The 15,547-nt window shown below is 37.5% G+C and overlaps 2 protein-coding genes across 4 annotated transcripts; both read left to right on the top strand.

Moving 5' to 3' along the window:
- Nucleotides 1-3,990: 3,990 nt before the first annotated feature.
- Nucleotides 3,991-8,093, top strand: LOC129727264 (paramyosin). The gene is made up of 5 exons (XM_055684913.1): nt 3,991-4,531; nt 4,592-5,380; nt 5,433-6,393; nt 6,450-7,355; nt 7,412-8,093. The coding sequence occupies exons 1-5, from the start codon at nt 4,227-4,229 to the stop codon at nt 7,601-7,603; spliced, it is 3,153 nt and encodes a 1,050-aa protein (XP_055540888.1). The 5' UTR covers nt 3,991-4,226; the 3' UTR covers nt 7,604-8,093.
- A 2,457-nt stretch (nt 8,094-10,550) lies between these two features.
- LOC129726926 (uncharacterized) lies at nt 10,551-15,545 on the top strand. 3 transcript variants are annotated; one of them, XM_055684190.1, is made up of 4 exons: nt 10,551-11,775; nt 12,454-12,927; nt 12,997-13,636; nt 13,727-15,545. In XM_055684190.1, exon 4 carries the CDS (start codon nt 13,816-13,818, stop codon nt 15,412-15,414), a length of 1,599 nt encoding a protein of 532 aa, XP_055540165.1. In that variant the 5' UTR covers nt 10,551-11,775; nt 12,454-12,927; nt 12,997-13,636; nt 13,727-13,815; the 3' UTR covers nt 15,415-15,545. The 3 variants fall into 3 exon arrangements, with proteins under 3 accessions (XP_055540165.1, XP_055540166.1, XP_055540167.1); XM_055684191.1 differs by having other exon boundaries at nt 13,009-13,636; XM_055684192.1 differs by lacking the exon at nt 13,727-15,545 and having other exon boundaries at nt 12,997-13,691.
- The last annotated feature ends 2 nt before the right edge of the window (nt 15,546-15,547 follow it).

Genomic DNA, 15,547 nt, shown 5'->3' on the forward strand with positions numbered 1-15,547 from the left:
TTTTAATTCAAATTTTTACACACGATTTTTAATTTTTTTTATATGAACATGAACGTTTGTTCTCTGTGCTTTAGATGAACGCGAGACATTTCGAGGGACTTTTTTATGTGGAACCTTTCGTCGAAACGCGGGACTGTCCTGCGACATGCGGGACGTCTGGTTACTTTACTAATGTTATATCAAATGTGTTGTTGAAACTACAGAAAAACTGAAAAATTATCACTTTTCATCCATTCCTAACATCATCACCTTGTTTATTTAGACAGCTCGGTTGGTACTCTTGTTTAACGTTGAATTGCTTCCTGTGGTTTCAACCAGAGTCTATGTTTATAATAAGAGTCCCACAAAGATGAAACCAAAGGAACCAAATCAGTGTCAAACGAGGGTACCAATCGAGCAATGTAAATAAACAAGGTGATAATATTAGGAGTGAATGAAAAGTGTTATTATTGAGCGTAATAAAAAATATGTGTTTTCCGAAGTTTTACTTACACATTTTAATCCTACATTAAACCTGTACACTGGTTCACTTAAATTTAACAAAACATCACCGGTGTAATCTTTCAAAACTGTGTACCTTGCGAAGAATTTCAAAAAATGATATTCGCTTATGCATGGTGAAAAACAGAACTGTATAGTTCTTGGCAACAAACGGCACAAAAACTGTGTTGCCGAAACGATAGATTTTCTCTTTGCGCGACTCTATATACACATAGACTCTGGTTTCAACTAGCAATACTCAGAGGGAGAGATATGCGAAGAGAGTGTTGTGAGACAAACGAACATGTCAAAATTCGAGCCAAACGAACAAGAAAGGTAACACATTGAAAGGTATTGCAAAAAGGTTAAAGAATATATTTATAATAATATAATAAGAATAAAGAATATATTTATTTTTACACGTTTTCATGTTTTATTGCTTAAACATGAATTAAGAATGCTCCAAAGTTGCTTCATCACAGTGATTTTTAACTGGTGGTTCACAACAGGGTTGCCACATTTAAATCTGTGTTTTCCCTTGAAAAAATCTGAGCATCTGTATCTGGAACAAAAATATCTGTAAAAAAAATCTGTATTATTTAAACATAAAGAACTTTGTATTTTTTAAGGTTTTATGGTACATAAACAAAATTTTTAGCTTACAACGTGTGAGGAGTTGAAAATATGTTCAATTTGCTCAATATTTAATGAAATAAAGTTTGGATTGTTTTTAAAAATTAATGTCAATTTCGGAAAATCTGTAAATCTGTACTTTTCGACGAAAATCTGTATATCTGTATACACAGATTCTGTACCGTTACTTCGGCCAAAAATCTGTTCAATACAGGTTAATCTGTAATGTGGCATCCCTGGTTCACAAACCCTTTGTATCGTCCACACACTTAAAAATTTTTGCCGGGTCTCGGTAACTTATTGCCGAGAACGGCACCACTGAGTGCTCGGTTAAAAAAATAATGACAGCTGTCACATTTTTTCGTCAATCTCGGTTCACCGAACTGAAATTTCGGCACAATATATCCGAAATCCGAGATTTCAGTTAGGTTGAACCGAGATTTACGAAAAAATGTGACAGCTGTCATTATTTTTTTAACCGAGCACTCAGTGGTGCCGTTCTCGGCAGTAAATTACCGAGACCCGGCAAAAAATTTTAAGTGTGTACAGAATAATGACGAAAGTATATAAAATTAAACATAAACATAAAATTTAACACCTTCACGGTTTTTGTGATGCACTTTATTATTCCCCAGGACCTCCACCGTCACCATCAGTTATACGAGCCGAAAACAAAAGTTAGTGAACATTGCGCTTTGAGAAGAGATATGGCACCTCTGATATGTGAAACCTAGTTGCCAAATCAGCGGTTTTTTTCATCGCTTATCTCTCCCTCTGAGGATCTCTACACACCAAATTTTCATTGCTGGAAACCAGCAAAATTTTGCTGATTTTTGGTGTGCTGTGTTTCCAGCAATCTGTTCAGCAAAATTAAATTTGCTGATTATTCAGTAATGCTCAATTGCATAAAAGTGACAGATCGTTTGCTGCATGTTCAGTAAAACAAAATACAATTTGCTGGTTGTCAGCTATGATAATTTGCTGTACATTCAGCAAAGCATAAATCAATTTACTGGTTAATCAGTTAGTTCAAGGGAACCATGTTTCTCTCAGCCACCAGCTTCCATACGCCCATCGGATCATAGCCAAATTACTGTTGAACTAGAGAAATATGATTATCTTGTCAACTTTTAAGTTTATCTAGTCCAACAGTGGCTTAGCTATGGTTTCATATCCGCTATCAGGAGCTTAGCGATGATCCCGTACCAGCTGCGCAGCGATTTGGCGCGTTTTACTAATGACAGCTTGACGTAAAATTTTTTGACATATCAATTCTATCGCTGGATTCCAGCAAACATTCATTTACTGTTTTCTGTTCAGCAAATAGTTTTGCTGTATTTTCGCGAATCACTGAATCGATTACTGGTTTCCAATAAATTTATCAATGAAATACTCTTTATGGTTCAGCAAAGTACATTGCTGAAAGTGTATCAGCAAATCATTTGTTTACTGAATCACAGCATTTTTTTCAAAAGTTTGCTGTAATTCAGTTCTACAATTTACTGAATTTCGTTCAGTAATTTTATTTTTGCTGTAAACCAGTATTTCATTGATAAATTTACTGGAAACCAGTAATCGATTCAGTGATTCGCGAAAATACAGCAAAACTATTTGCTGAACAGAAAACAGTAAATGAATGTTTGCTGGAATCCAGCGATAGAATTGATATGTCAAAAAATTTTACGTCAAGCTGTCATTAGTAAAACGCGCCAAATCGCTGCGCAGCTGGTACGGGATCATCGCTAAGCTCCTGATAGCGGATATGAAACCATAGCTAAGTCACTGTTGGACTAGATAAACTTAAAAGTTGACATGATAATCATATTTCTCTAGTTCAACAGTAATTTGGCTATGATCCGATGGGCGTATGGAAGCTGGTGGCTGAGGGAAACATGGTTCCCTTGAACTAACTGGTTAACCAGTAAATTGATTTATGCTTTGCTGAATGTACAGCAAATTATCATAGCTGACAACCAGCAAATTGTATTTTGTTTTACTGAACATGCGGCAACCGATCTGTCACTTTTATGCAATTGAGCATTACTGAATAATCAGCAAATTTAATTTTGCTGAACAGATTGCTGGAAACACAGCACACCAAAAATCAGCAAAATTTTGCTGGTTTCCAGCAATGAAAATTTGGTGTGTAGTTTCAACTTCTCGCGACTTTATATTATTTAAAAACACTAAATTTCGTTTCATCGTCAGGACTTTTCAAACATTTGCGCTTGATTATCTTCACAAACAGATTCACACTCGAATCCACACTTGATATTAGAAAAAATAGAGCTCACCACCAGAGCTCGCACAGCGCGCTATTTTGCTTGACTGTCAGTCAAACTGTTGTACACGCTCGTAAATAATAACTCTAAAATGAGTAACATTTGACGCATTTTCGTAAAAAGTGGAACAACTCTTAAATTGAGTAACTCCACAAATACTCAAAACTGAGTAACACTAGGCGTCTCTAAAATGAGTCATTATTACTCAAAATTTGAGTACGACATTACTCATTTTTTGGGTACAGTTCAGTTTTATTACTGACTAGAAATCCGCCACGGCCAATAAACGACACCACATGTTCATCAATAATTACCTTGTAATAAAAGTAAACAGTTATAATGCCTTCTGAGGCTCACACAATTAAAAAACATATGTCACAAACTGAAGCACATCGTAATCATCTTTCAAAATGGACGTCGTTATATGCGACGTTACTCAGAAAGAAGTTATATGAAGGGAACCCAAAAAGTGAGTCAATGTTACTCAAAATCAAAAAGGACTTCTACTCATTTTTTGACGTCTACGAACATCGTTCTAAACTGAGTCAGAGTTGCTCAGTTCATGAGTTATTATTTATGAGCGTGTAGTCGCTTCGCTCATTTCAAGGTCGAGAAAAACGTTTGTTTACAGTTTTCTTCAAACCGCGTCTGTAACCACCCGGCAAAAATTCCATTTGACGAGTGTGATTCTTCTAGCTTTCTTTATAGTTTCCTTGCGCATATTCACTCATAAATTAACGCACGAAAGTGAAAATCCTTGAAACTCGCAGAATGAAATCATCCATCGTTGAGTGAGTAAGGTCTGATCGTAGCAGTTGCGGGGCATCTTGGATGAGGAAAATGAGTGGAAACCCGGCGATAACACTTTTTAGTGCTGGTGAAAGTATTCAGGTTGCCAATACAAGTGCTCTCCAACGTGCTGAAGAGGAAGAACAGCTACAAGACCGGAAACGTCTCAATGCTGAGTTAGAAGCAGAATTCGAAAACGCCTTCGACGATCTTATCGAGAATGATGATGAAGATCGAAACGACACGCAAAATTCTTTCAACTATTTGTCTAACTGTTCGGAACACCCTAACGAAACGCCACCTCCGTTACCGCTTCCAATAACCGGGATAGCACCCGGACATCAAAGGTTTTTTTGGACTTATGGTAGGCGATATGGAGTTTTTTAATGTTACATTTAAATTTACAGATCCTTCGACGTACGCACTACGAATGGTCATATGCTTGAAGGTGGTGGGGATGATCATTTTGATCCAAAAGTTTCACACTGGCGGGAATTGTATCAATCAAAAATACGCGAGCTTGAACAGGTCGCTAAACTCATGCATGAAAAGGAAAAGGAACGCGGGGAACTGCAGAAACGGTTAATGCTGGCTGAAGGAGAACGTGATCGAGCCAATATGACACGAAAGCAAACACATGATCTTCTAGTTGATAGTAAAACTAAAATTTCTGAACAAGAAGATTCTATATGCAAACTAAAAGCAAAAGTTAAATCACTCGAAGAAGAAAACCTGCGACTGGAAGCCGACCTACAGAATAAACACACCTTACTTCAAGATACTCTACACAAATATCGCATGGTAGAGCAAAACATTGGTCTAAAAACCGATCGCCATACAGAGCATCTATTAAAACAGGCTGAAGATAGACACAATGCAAAAGTAACGATGATGCAGCAGCAAATCGATAATCTGCGCGCCAGCTTAGACGATCGAACGCAAGAATTACGTCGGTCGGAAGTACGCTATAAAGAGCTGCAATCGCTACGAGACTCGCTGCTAGTGGAAAAGTCCGAAACTATCCAACGGTTACAGGATAAACTTGAGGAATCACAGCGACAATGCGAAAGTTTAATGGCTAAAACGATGAACTTGACCAGTTACAGTCAGGACAATCTTAGGCTTAAGTCGAAGGTTAACGCACTTGAACAGCAAACACACGATATGCAGAGCACCATTAACAAACTCACGAACCGGTATGTGTTCCATGTCACCTACCTACTTACCATACCAACATTACTCTTTCAGGCTCGAATCTTCAAACGCCGAACTAAAGTTGATGGATAGTTTGGTATGTTCGAAAAATGAAACTGATGTATCGGTTGATGATGCAGCTTGTACCTTTACGGCTACTCGTAAAAATCTTATTGGTAGTACCCCTATTAATGCAAATCTAAAAAACACGGAAGAGAAAGTTACCAAATTAAAACACGAATTGCTGATTTGTATGAATGGCCAAAAGGAGAAACGGGAAAGTATTCTGCGACTTGAAACGGATTTGATTGCTAGAGAGAATGAAATTCAACAACTAAAGAAAGATGAAAGCCAAGCTCTAGTACAGATGAATCATTACAAGGAGGAAGCGTTCCGAGTTAACGCAAAGTTAAAGATTTTAGAGAATGAGCTGGACAAGTTTTATAAAAAAGAAAAAAACAGTTCCAGGCATGGCCGGCGATCCAGTGTTGATAAACAAGACATTTTGGAAGATAAAATATTCGCCTTACAGCAAGATAAAATTCAACTTGAGGAAAAAATTTCTGAGCTAGAGAAAACCAACAACATGTTAGAAGAAAGAAACAAAACACTGAAAGCTAACTCCAAATCGCTTGACGCGGTTAAGCTTGAATTGGAGAAGCAAAAATTTCTTCTCAACGATGCCCAACAAGAATGCGAACGATTAAAGAATCGGTACATTGACTTATCAAGCTGCAAGGAGGCACTTAGTAAAGAGCTTGCCACACTGAAGTCTCAGGATATAGCGACTGAACTTTTAATGCAAAAGGAGCAAGTTGCTTCACTAGAACGGGCTTTACAGATAGCTGAACTGAAATCATCAGAGCTCAGCAAGATGCTAGAAAGAGAGAAAGCTGACCATGAAAAACTAATTAAAGAGTTTAATGAAAAAGAGCACGGCAGCACTGAAGTTCCTGCACAGAAACAGACCAATAATTGTGTAAGATGTGTCGATAATTTGATGGAAATGTCAAAAGTAAGTCTGGTAAAAGATTATAACTAAGCTGCAGTCTAAACGTACTTTAATTTTAGATGGAAATTCAAAACTTGCATCAGCAGAGCACCAACGCTTCACATCTGCGTGAAATCAACGAGTTGAAAAGTTCTCTGCAGAAGGCTCGAGCTACTATTGAAGACCTGCATCAAAAACTGGATTTGAAATCCGAAAGAGATTATTTGATCGACGAATTGAAGCAGAAAGCGGCTCAGTTTGAGGAATTCATGCGTAATCAGCATAACAATAACAACAGCAACAGTAGTAGCGGCAATAGTTGTTCAACCAGAGACAACGCGACTTCTCCTCCTCCAAAGCAACAATGTCGGGACCAAAGTGTTGGAACATCCCCTGAAATGCAGGAGCTAAGCGAGGTAGAAGCTCGAAAGGTAACTCGCGAACAAGAGCATCGGATACGAGAGGATATGGCACGTGCTTTCGCCGCTGAAATTAAAATCATTGAGGAAAAGTTTAAGGCACAGTTTCTAAAATTTGAGGAAAACATTTCAGCGTTGAAAAAGGAATTACACGATCGAGTCAACGAATTACTGACGAGAAGCAAAGAGGTAGAAGTGCTCAAGTTCGCTATCAAAACCGAACGGGAAAAAATGACGGAACTGTTGGCGAAGAAGGACGAAGATGCGCGCGCCTTGTTTGATAAACAGGCTGAAGTGATGAAACGTTATAAAGCTGAACTAAACAACTCCCAGCAGAAGGTGCAATTTTTGGAAAGCGAACTTCAGGAAAAGCGTGAGCTCATCCGGTCCGAACGGGAATCGATGGATTTGCTCACGAAGCAAATCACTGAGGAGAGAAAAATGTTCCACGAGCGTGAAATCGAAGTGATTGAAAAGTTCAAGGAAATTGAGAAAGAATACAGCAAAAGCCTGGAAATGGTGACTGAGAAGTACGAGTCAGCGAAGAAAACAGCCCTTAATTATAAAGTATATTATTATATTATTTTGATTACTTATATTTAATTATTTTATAAATTTTGCAGAAGTATGCCGAAGATAAAGAGCAACACATGCTAAAAGAATATGATCGCATCAAAGAGGGTTACAACACCGCACTGTTGAAGGTGCAGAATCGCATGAAAGAAGCTTTGGAAAACAAGGACCGCAGTATGAAGGAGCAAATCGCGAAACTCGATAATGAATATAAATCTAAGCTTAGTGTGCAGAAAAAATAGTTTAAACAGCCCGATATGTAAGGTGCCTTACACAAATGTTATTTGTTTTATTACGCATAATTCTTAATGAGTTCGACACTATTACCCAGAACGAAATATTACTTACAGAAGGAAGTCGGAATTCCGATATATTTTGTTTATTAACGTGTATAAGTGTCCCTAGTAGCGCTACTGCCAGCCAGTACTTAAAAAAATACTTTTGATGCGTAGAAAACAGCTTGAAAGGTCGGTGTACAGCCAAAACAATTTTAAACTGCATTTAACATGTTATCGACGGCTCTCTATTACATGTGAACGACATATCGATCATTTCTATCTCCAACTGCCTGAAAAATCTCTGCCATGTCTGTATTGTAAAAATGAATAGTCGTTATGTAACAGTTAATTGTTGCTGTTAACTACTCCTTTACACTTGTTAGTATTAATGAACCTTATATCAAATCAATAAATCATGAGTATTAGCCAAATGGAAGAGCATAACCTGGTGTAAACGAAGTAAATTTTAGTATTGTGATTTCATTTCTTGTTAACTGCTCAGGACTGAAACTTTTTTTTCGCTTGGAACAAAACAAAAACAAACAACCTGGATACCTCACAACCTTTTCGCCAGACACCAACACTGACCAGTAAGATAATTTTGTTCTCGCACCTGTACATTACTTTCCTACAAATGATCGATTTCAGAAATCAGTTGTTTGCTTGCACGATTCGTCGACAGTGGCTTAAAAACCATTTGGCTTTTTGCCTTTCTCCTAGAAAGGTATAGCAATCACTGGAAAAACTAAAGGTATAAAAGTGCTCCAAAGGGTCGAATCTCGTATATCAATCGACTTAGTTCGACGAGCTGAGCATTTTCTGTATGTGTGTGTGTGTGTGTATGTGTGTGTATGTAACGCTCTCCCAATCTCACTCGATTTTCTCAGAAATGGCTGGACCGATCTTCATGAAATTAACTGCAAATGAGAGGTCTAGTTGCCCCATAAGACCCTATTGAATTTCATTGCAATCGGATTTTTAGTTTAGAGGTTATGTTTAAAAATGTGAAAATGACGAAACATCATTATCTCAGAAACTACTCAACCGATTTTAACAAAATTGGTTTTAAATGAACGAGCTTAACCCTTAACTTTTTAGTTTCGTGAAGATTGAACGTGTGGTTCAGAAGTTATGCAAAGAAACGTGTTCTGGAGAGTGTTTAATCTCACTCATGTTCCTCAGAGATGGCTGAACTGATTTCCACAAAATCAGTGTCATTTGGAAGGTCTTGTTGTCCCATAAGACCCTATTGATTTTTTTTGCAATCGGACAATTACTTTGCCTGTTATGTTTAAAAATGTGAAATCCAGCTTTGAAAAGAAACATATTCTGAAGACTACTTAAACTCACTCGCTTTTCTCAGAGATGGCTGAACCGATTTCCACGAAATTAGTGTCAAATGAAAGGTCTAGCTGCCTCATAACACCCTATTGAATTTCAATGTAATCGGTCTCTTACTTTGTCTGTAATGTATCAAAATATGAAAATCACGAGACTTCATTATCTCAGAAAGTACCCAACCGATTTGAACAATATTGGTATCAAATGAACGGGCTAGTTAAAGGTTAATTGATGAATTTTATAGTGATTAAACACGTGGTTTCAAAGTTTTGCTGCCCTATACGTTCCCATTTCATTTGGTTATAATCGAACTAAGCAACCGTTGTGTATTAAATTGTTAATAAAACAACGAAATTTTATTATCTCAAAGATTACACGACTTATTTGAACATAACTAGTGTCATACGAACGAGTCATCTCTCAAACTTACAAAGAACAAACTTCATAACAATTTAATATGTGGTTCAAAAGTTGTGGAAAGAAAAGAAACTCAAGGGCTATTTAAAACTATACCTGCTTTGATCAATATATGTGGCCACAATATGATTTAATTGTGGTATCGTACCATTTGAATGTTCCCGGTATCGCTCGTGATTGAATTGTTCGAAATTAGGAGTCATTTCTTTTATTTCGCTATTTCTTGAGCATTTACATTACGTAAAATTTCATATTTTATACTTCTATTACAACATCATTACTTTAGAACCCAAAAAGTGAATACACATTTATTGGATTGATGCGTTCATGTAAATCTATTTTTACATATAATAAGTTTGAATGAGAAAGGCTGGGTCTGACCGCTAGGTGGATTAATTTAGGTTTTTTCCTGTATAGACTTTTCCTTGCGACCAGAAACATTGAGTCGTTATGTTATTTCAAACGAGACGAGTTGCTCGTCGATGCTTCTATAATACGCCTCCAGTTGTTATGAGCCCTATTACAGAAGACGAGGCGAGCGGCGAGTTACTCGTCTGAGCAATTTCGGTATTGCAGATGGCGTGTCGGCTGGATTTTGGACGAGTAGCTCGTCTGTTACTAGGCAAGTTTTGCTCGCGTTCCTAATATGTACCACATTTGCTCGCCTCGTAAGTGACTACGGGCGAGGCGATTTGCTCTCCTCGTCTCCTGTAAACGGGGCCTATGATGTTGCCAAGGTATCTGTTGTACTCTTTATTACGCTTACTGCTTTACTATAATACCAAACATTCTTTTTTTCTGTCGAATTTAATGTTTTGTAATGTAATGTGTCCCTCTGGTAAGTTTTATTTAAATGGGTGTATTTTGCTAAGAGGAAGTCGTCGAGGTATTGTAGAATTCAGCGCGAGGGAGGAACATGAGAATAGACCCATGACTAAGTCCTACGACATCAAATGGACTCGAAACCCAGATTCTGAATTGTTTTCATTTAAACATTTTTGATTCGGAATTTGACCTTCTGTTTATTTGACGTATATTTCGCAAGCAACCGATAGTGTACAGAATATTTGCGGCGCCAGTGCTACCGGTTTATTGACTCTAACGGCCTCTCAAAGTTATAATTGCGACGGCGTTGGACTTTTGCTATAAACGTATAGCCTATAAAGCGGAGAACACGTGTTTTTCACAAGCGGCTTAAATCTCAAGATTCTCAATAAATCGAATACGGATAAAGTGACTTCTACGATTATAGTTAAACACATTCAATAGCACTTGAAATATAAACAGCGGTAAACTATGGCGGATCCTAATGACCCAGGAGGAGGTAAATTGACCAGAGAAGCTAACACCCCACATCTGATTTACGAATACGTAGGAGGCGACGCTGCACCTTTCAGAGTAATAGTAGAGTTACTAGACTCAGAAAATGGAACGAAAACGATCAATAAACTATCGCTCGAAAAAATATTATCAAAAATACCAGCATATTGCCAGAACATTTTAAATTTAAAACCACTTGGACGTAATAAACTTTTGGTTCTCCTGAAATCCGGAGTAATTGTCAACAAAATGCAAGCAGGTGTCACATTTAGAAGCAATAAGTTACCGACTGAAGTTAGAATTTTTGCTGCAATAACTATGTTAAACCGTTCATAAGCAAGGCTACATTCTGCACTAAGTGCCTGAGATATAACCACAACTCTACCAACTGTAGATCACGACAGCGATGCGGATTGTGTGCGAAATTCCACGAAGGAGACAACTACAACCAATGCGAGAATACTGTGAAATGCCTACATTGTCGAGCGGAAGGACACCAGACTGGAGATTACAAATGTCCAGAAAGAACGCGGCAGAACAATCTTAAAATCATAATGGCGAAAACAAATTTAACAGTTGTGGAAGCGCGAGAGCAATTCCCAATCTACACACAGAACCAATACAATTTACTTGAAAACTACGAAGAACATCCCACATTGACAGAGACTTATGCTGATAAAGTCAAAAGCAATATAAAAGCAATACCACCGAAACTTCGATCACAAAACACAAAGCGAGGATCAGAGGACAATAACAGAGGAAACATGACGCAGACTCATACAGACAAAAAGCGAAAAACTACACAGGAAGCTGCAACTAATGGAGTAGCACTATCCAACAGATATAAAGTCGACGAAAAAGAAAAGCAAGCATGGAAGAGAGACATGAAAGCAAGTAAAGTAATAGAAAACCGGACAGTGTCAGGTCGTATGGAGTACGTAGAAGAACACCAAGATACTTCGGATGACGAGGACCAAGACCTGGAGTACCAAGATAACAGAAAATCAATATTATCAACATCTCTGAGACTACCAGAAGAGGGAATTTATGAAGAACAGGTAAGCCAGTCAGGTGTCACTAACAAAATTAGATATAATTATCCTAAATCCTACTAAATCGCACAAGAAAACAAAATGACTACAAAAATACTTCAATGCAACATACAAAGTATCAGAAAAAACAGAGATGAATTGAATAGAATTTTATTAAAAGATGACTACAAAATCGGACTTATCTCGGAATGTTGGACCAAGAAAGAGCTCACCGCAACCTCACAATACAACATACCATACTTTAACAATTATTATTGTTCGAGAGAAGATGGCTACGGTGGAGCCATGGTACTAATCCATAACTCTTTGAAAAGTACAAATCTCAAAATTAAAAGCACCGGAAATATTCAGTGTGTGGGAAGAATAATCTTGCCCCTACAATTAGCAATCGTCTCAGTCTACGTGTCACCAAACACACCGCTAGGCGAATTCAAAATTTACATCAACGAAATTATTAATACGGTCAAACCATACAACAAGTTTATCCTTGGTGGCGACTTTAACGCACACCATTACACTTGGGATAGAAACCACAGCGATGGGCGCGGTGGATCTTTATACGAAATCATAAATGATGAAAATATTATACTACTGAACAATACAAATCCCACTTTCATTCCCACAGAACTCCATAAAACCCCTTCAACTATTGATTTAGTGTTATGCTCACCACAACAATTTCAGGACACGGAAATGGAAGTATTAAAATATGGTATTGGAAGCCGACATTTAATCGTCAAAATAGAAATACAGGCAGAAACAACAGTGAAAAAATGGTTTGTGAACAGGCAACGAATCGAAGAACAAATGAAAACCCTAGAAAGCGAAAATATTTCAACTGTAAGAGATTTGCAAAGGGAGATGAAACAAATAATTCAAAGTGCCAGACAAAAAAGTAAATACGAACCCAAGTTTTGGTGGAACGAAGAAATCGAAGAAGCATGGAAAGAAAAAAAAAATTGAGAGAAAGGTTCAACAGAAGTGGCGTTTTAGAAGATCTTCTAAAATTCAAAAAATCGGAATGTCAATTTAATCGCATAAAACACAAAGCAAAAGTAAAAAAATTCAGGGAATTTGCCGAAGAGATAGACCCCAAGACAAGCACCAAAGAAATCTGGGAAAAAATAAATAGATTAACCGGGAAACGTAGAAAAGCAGGTAATTCATTGGTACACTATGAGCTGGATTTAGCGAACGAGTTCCTAAACTTACACTTTCCTTTTGGAGAAATCTACCCAGAACATCAACATGGGCCTACCGAGTACGACATACTACCAGTTGAGCGATGGAACAAAATACTTAGCAGACGAACGTAATCAACAGCCCTGGATCTCATCGGAATCACATACAAAATGCTGCGAGATCTGAAGGGAGACATAGCCGATAATATCAGGCGGGATCTAAACAAAATGTGGAGAAACGGAAGAATAGATAACGAACTAAAGAAAATCAAAGTAATTGCAGTTCCCAAACCTGGGAAAGACCCAGAAGTCGTTGCTAATCTAAGACCAATAGCAATGATCAACTGCGTATTAAAAATACTCAATACAGCAGTTCTAGAAGAATTGGAAAAATTTCTCACCAAAAAACATACTCCCTGAGAATACCTTTGGCTTTAGAAAACACAGATCAACAGTAACTTGTACCAATTTTGTTATAAATGAAATAATGGAAATCAAACGAAAAAAAAAATGACAGCAGCAATCATCTTCCTGGATTTATTCAATGCATACAACACAGTAAACATCAGAACATTGGAAAGGATACTACAAAAATATTACACACCACGTGAAATTATGATTTGGATTACATCATTTCGGAGAGAAAAATCCAAATGCAAGTAGGAGCAGAAATAGTATCACGAACTGTAAGTAACAAGGGGATGTAATGTCCCCTACGTTATTCAACGTATACACTACACCACTACACGAAATACAAGCTAATGGCATTATATTAGTACAATTTGCAGACGACTTTGCAGTGATAGTAGAAGGAGAAACGCAGGAAATAGTCGAAGATAGAACACAAAGATATTTAAACGAATTCATGACGAAGGCAACAGATCTCAACTTGAAAATAAACCCTAGTAAGAGCAAAGCGATGCTGATGAAAATGAATAAGAAAACACTAAAACTGACACTAGATGGCAAGCCACTAGAAACAGTTAACACACACAAGTACCTGGGAATACATTTTGATAGAGGATTACGATTTGGAGCACATATACGAGAAATGAAACGAAGCATAATGGAACGAATGAATATGATAAAAGTGATAGCTGGAAATAGACATGGTGGACACCCGCTAACTTTAGGACTCATTTATCACGGGATAGTTAGAGGATATCTAGACTATGGGGCATCGATATACAACAACGCAAGTAAATCAAATCTAGAGGCACTGATGGTTGCAAACAATGCTTGCCTGAGGAAGGTGACTGGATGCTCCAAAACTACGCCAATCAACACATTACATGCAATAGCAAGCCAAAAACCACTGAACTATAGAAGAGAACTCATCACTGGCAAGGAACTAATCAAACATGCACAATATAACACACCGGTATACAAACAAATGAGGCAAATAGATGAAACGACAGCTGAGTCCTCCGAACAAACTAATTTAGAGAAGACATACTGGTGCTATAAATCCTTGGTGGATAACATGTCACAGACAACAACAGTACAGACAAAATCTATAATAACGATTAACACAGATCTGGGGAGCTTGTGGTCTAAAGCTAACACATCGGCTAGGGTACTGAAACAATTAACACTTAACCTAATCAATGGCAAATTTAAAGATCATCGCCAAATCTTCACAGATGCTTCTAGGATGGACGATACATGTGGCATTGGAATATACGACGAAAAAAGTAATACTAGAATTAGCCTGCGACTTGAAAATCCGGTTTGCTCGATGTCAGCTGAGATTGAGGCAATATATGTAGCCCTACAACACATCGAAAGGAATCACATCAATAATGCAGTAATTCTGACTGATTCGAAAGCAGAATGTGAATTCATCCTCAATCAAATAACTAGCATGGAAAGAGATGAAGTTATTCACGAAATCATCACAAAGGCGGCAAGAACAAATACCTGCATCCAATGGATACCGGGACACGTCAACATTATGGGGAATGAGCTAGCGGATAAATTAGCCAGAAACGGTTTAAGGAAAGTTAAACTGTCGAAGAACAAAATATTCCCACATGACGCTATAAATATAATCGAAAACATAACTACCATTAAAATACAGAACTGGTATGTAAGCTACACACAAGAACTTGGTAAAGGAAGAAAATTTTTTAACATCCAAACGGGCATAAACAAAAAATCTTGGTACCACAATCTCTCACTATCCAACACTGAAACACGCACACTGAACAGATTAACTTCAGGACATGATTATTCGCCGTACTGGCTAAGCATAATGAAGGCCAGTGAAAACCGATTCTGCACAATATGTGACAAACCAAACACTTCCGAGCATATAATTTTACAATGTACTAAACACAATTCGCTAAGAAAACAACTGAACCTAGATAACTATAAAACAATACAAGAAGTATTTACAAACAAGAACATGGACCATTTAAGAAATATGATGAAATTACTTAAGGAAATTAACATTCAAGTGTAGTCATCAACAGCAATTTTAAACTAAAGCGAGAAACATTACAGTAGGTCGAAATGTGACAAAAACTGACTGGCGATATAGCGTACCGCTGTGCCAAAACAAAAGTGTGTTATGACCAAACGTCAACACACTCCCA

The sequence above is a fragment of the Wyeomyia smithii genome, chromosome 3 (genome assembly GCF_029784165.1).
Source record: "Wyeomyia smithii strain HCP4-BCI-WySm-NY-G18 chromosome 3, ASM2978416v1, whole genome shotgun sequence".
In the NCBI taxonomy this organism is placed as follows: Eukaryota; Metazoa; Arthropoda; class Insecta; order Diptera; family Culicidae; genus Wyeomyia; species Wyeomyia smithii.

Coding starts and splice junctions, on each gene's coding strand:
- LOC129727264 (XM_055684913.1), top strand. CDS start 4,227: ATGAGGAAAATGAGTGGAAACCCGGCGATAACACTTTTTAGTGCTGGT. Junction 4,532..4,591: donor ATAGCACCCGGACATCAAAG/GTTTTTTTGGAC, acceptor TTAAATTTACAG/ATCCTTCGACGTACGCACTA. Junction 6,394..6,449: donor ATTTGATGGAAATGTCAAAA/GTAAGTCTGGTA, acceptor CTTTAATTTTAG/ATGGAAATTCAAAACTTGCA.
- LOC129726926 (XM_055684190.1), top strand. CDS start 13,816: ATGACGAAGGCAACAGATCTCAACTTGAAAATAAACCCTAGTAAGAGC.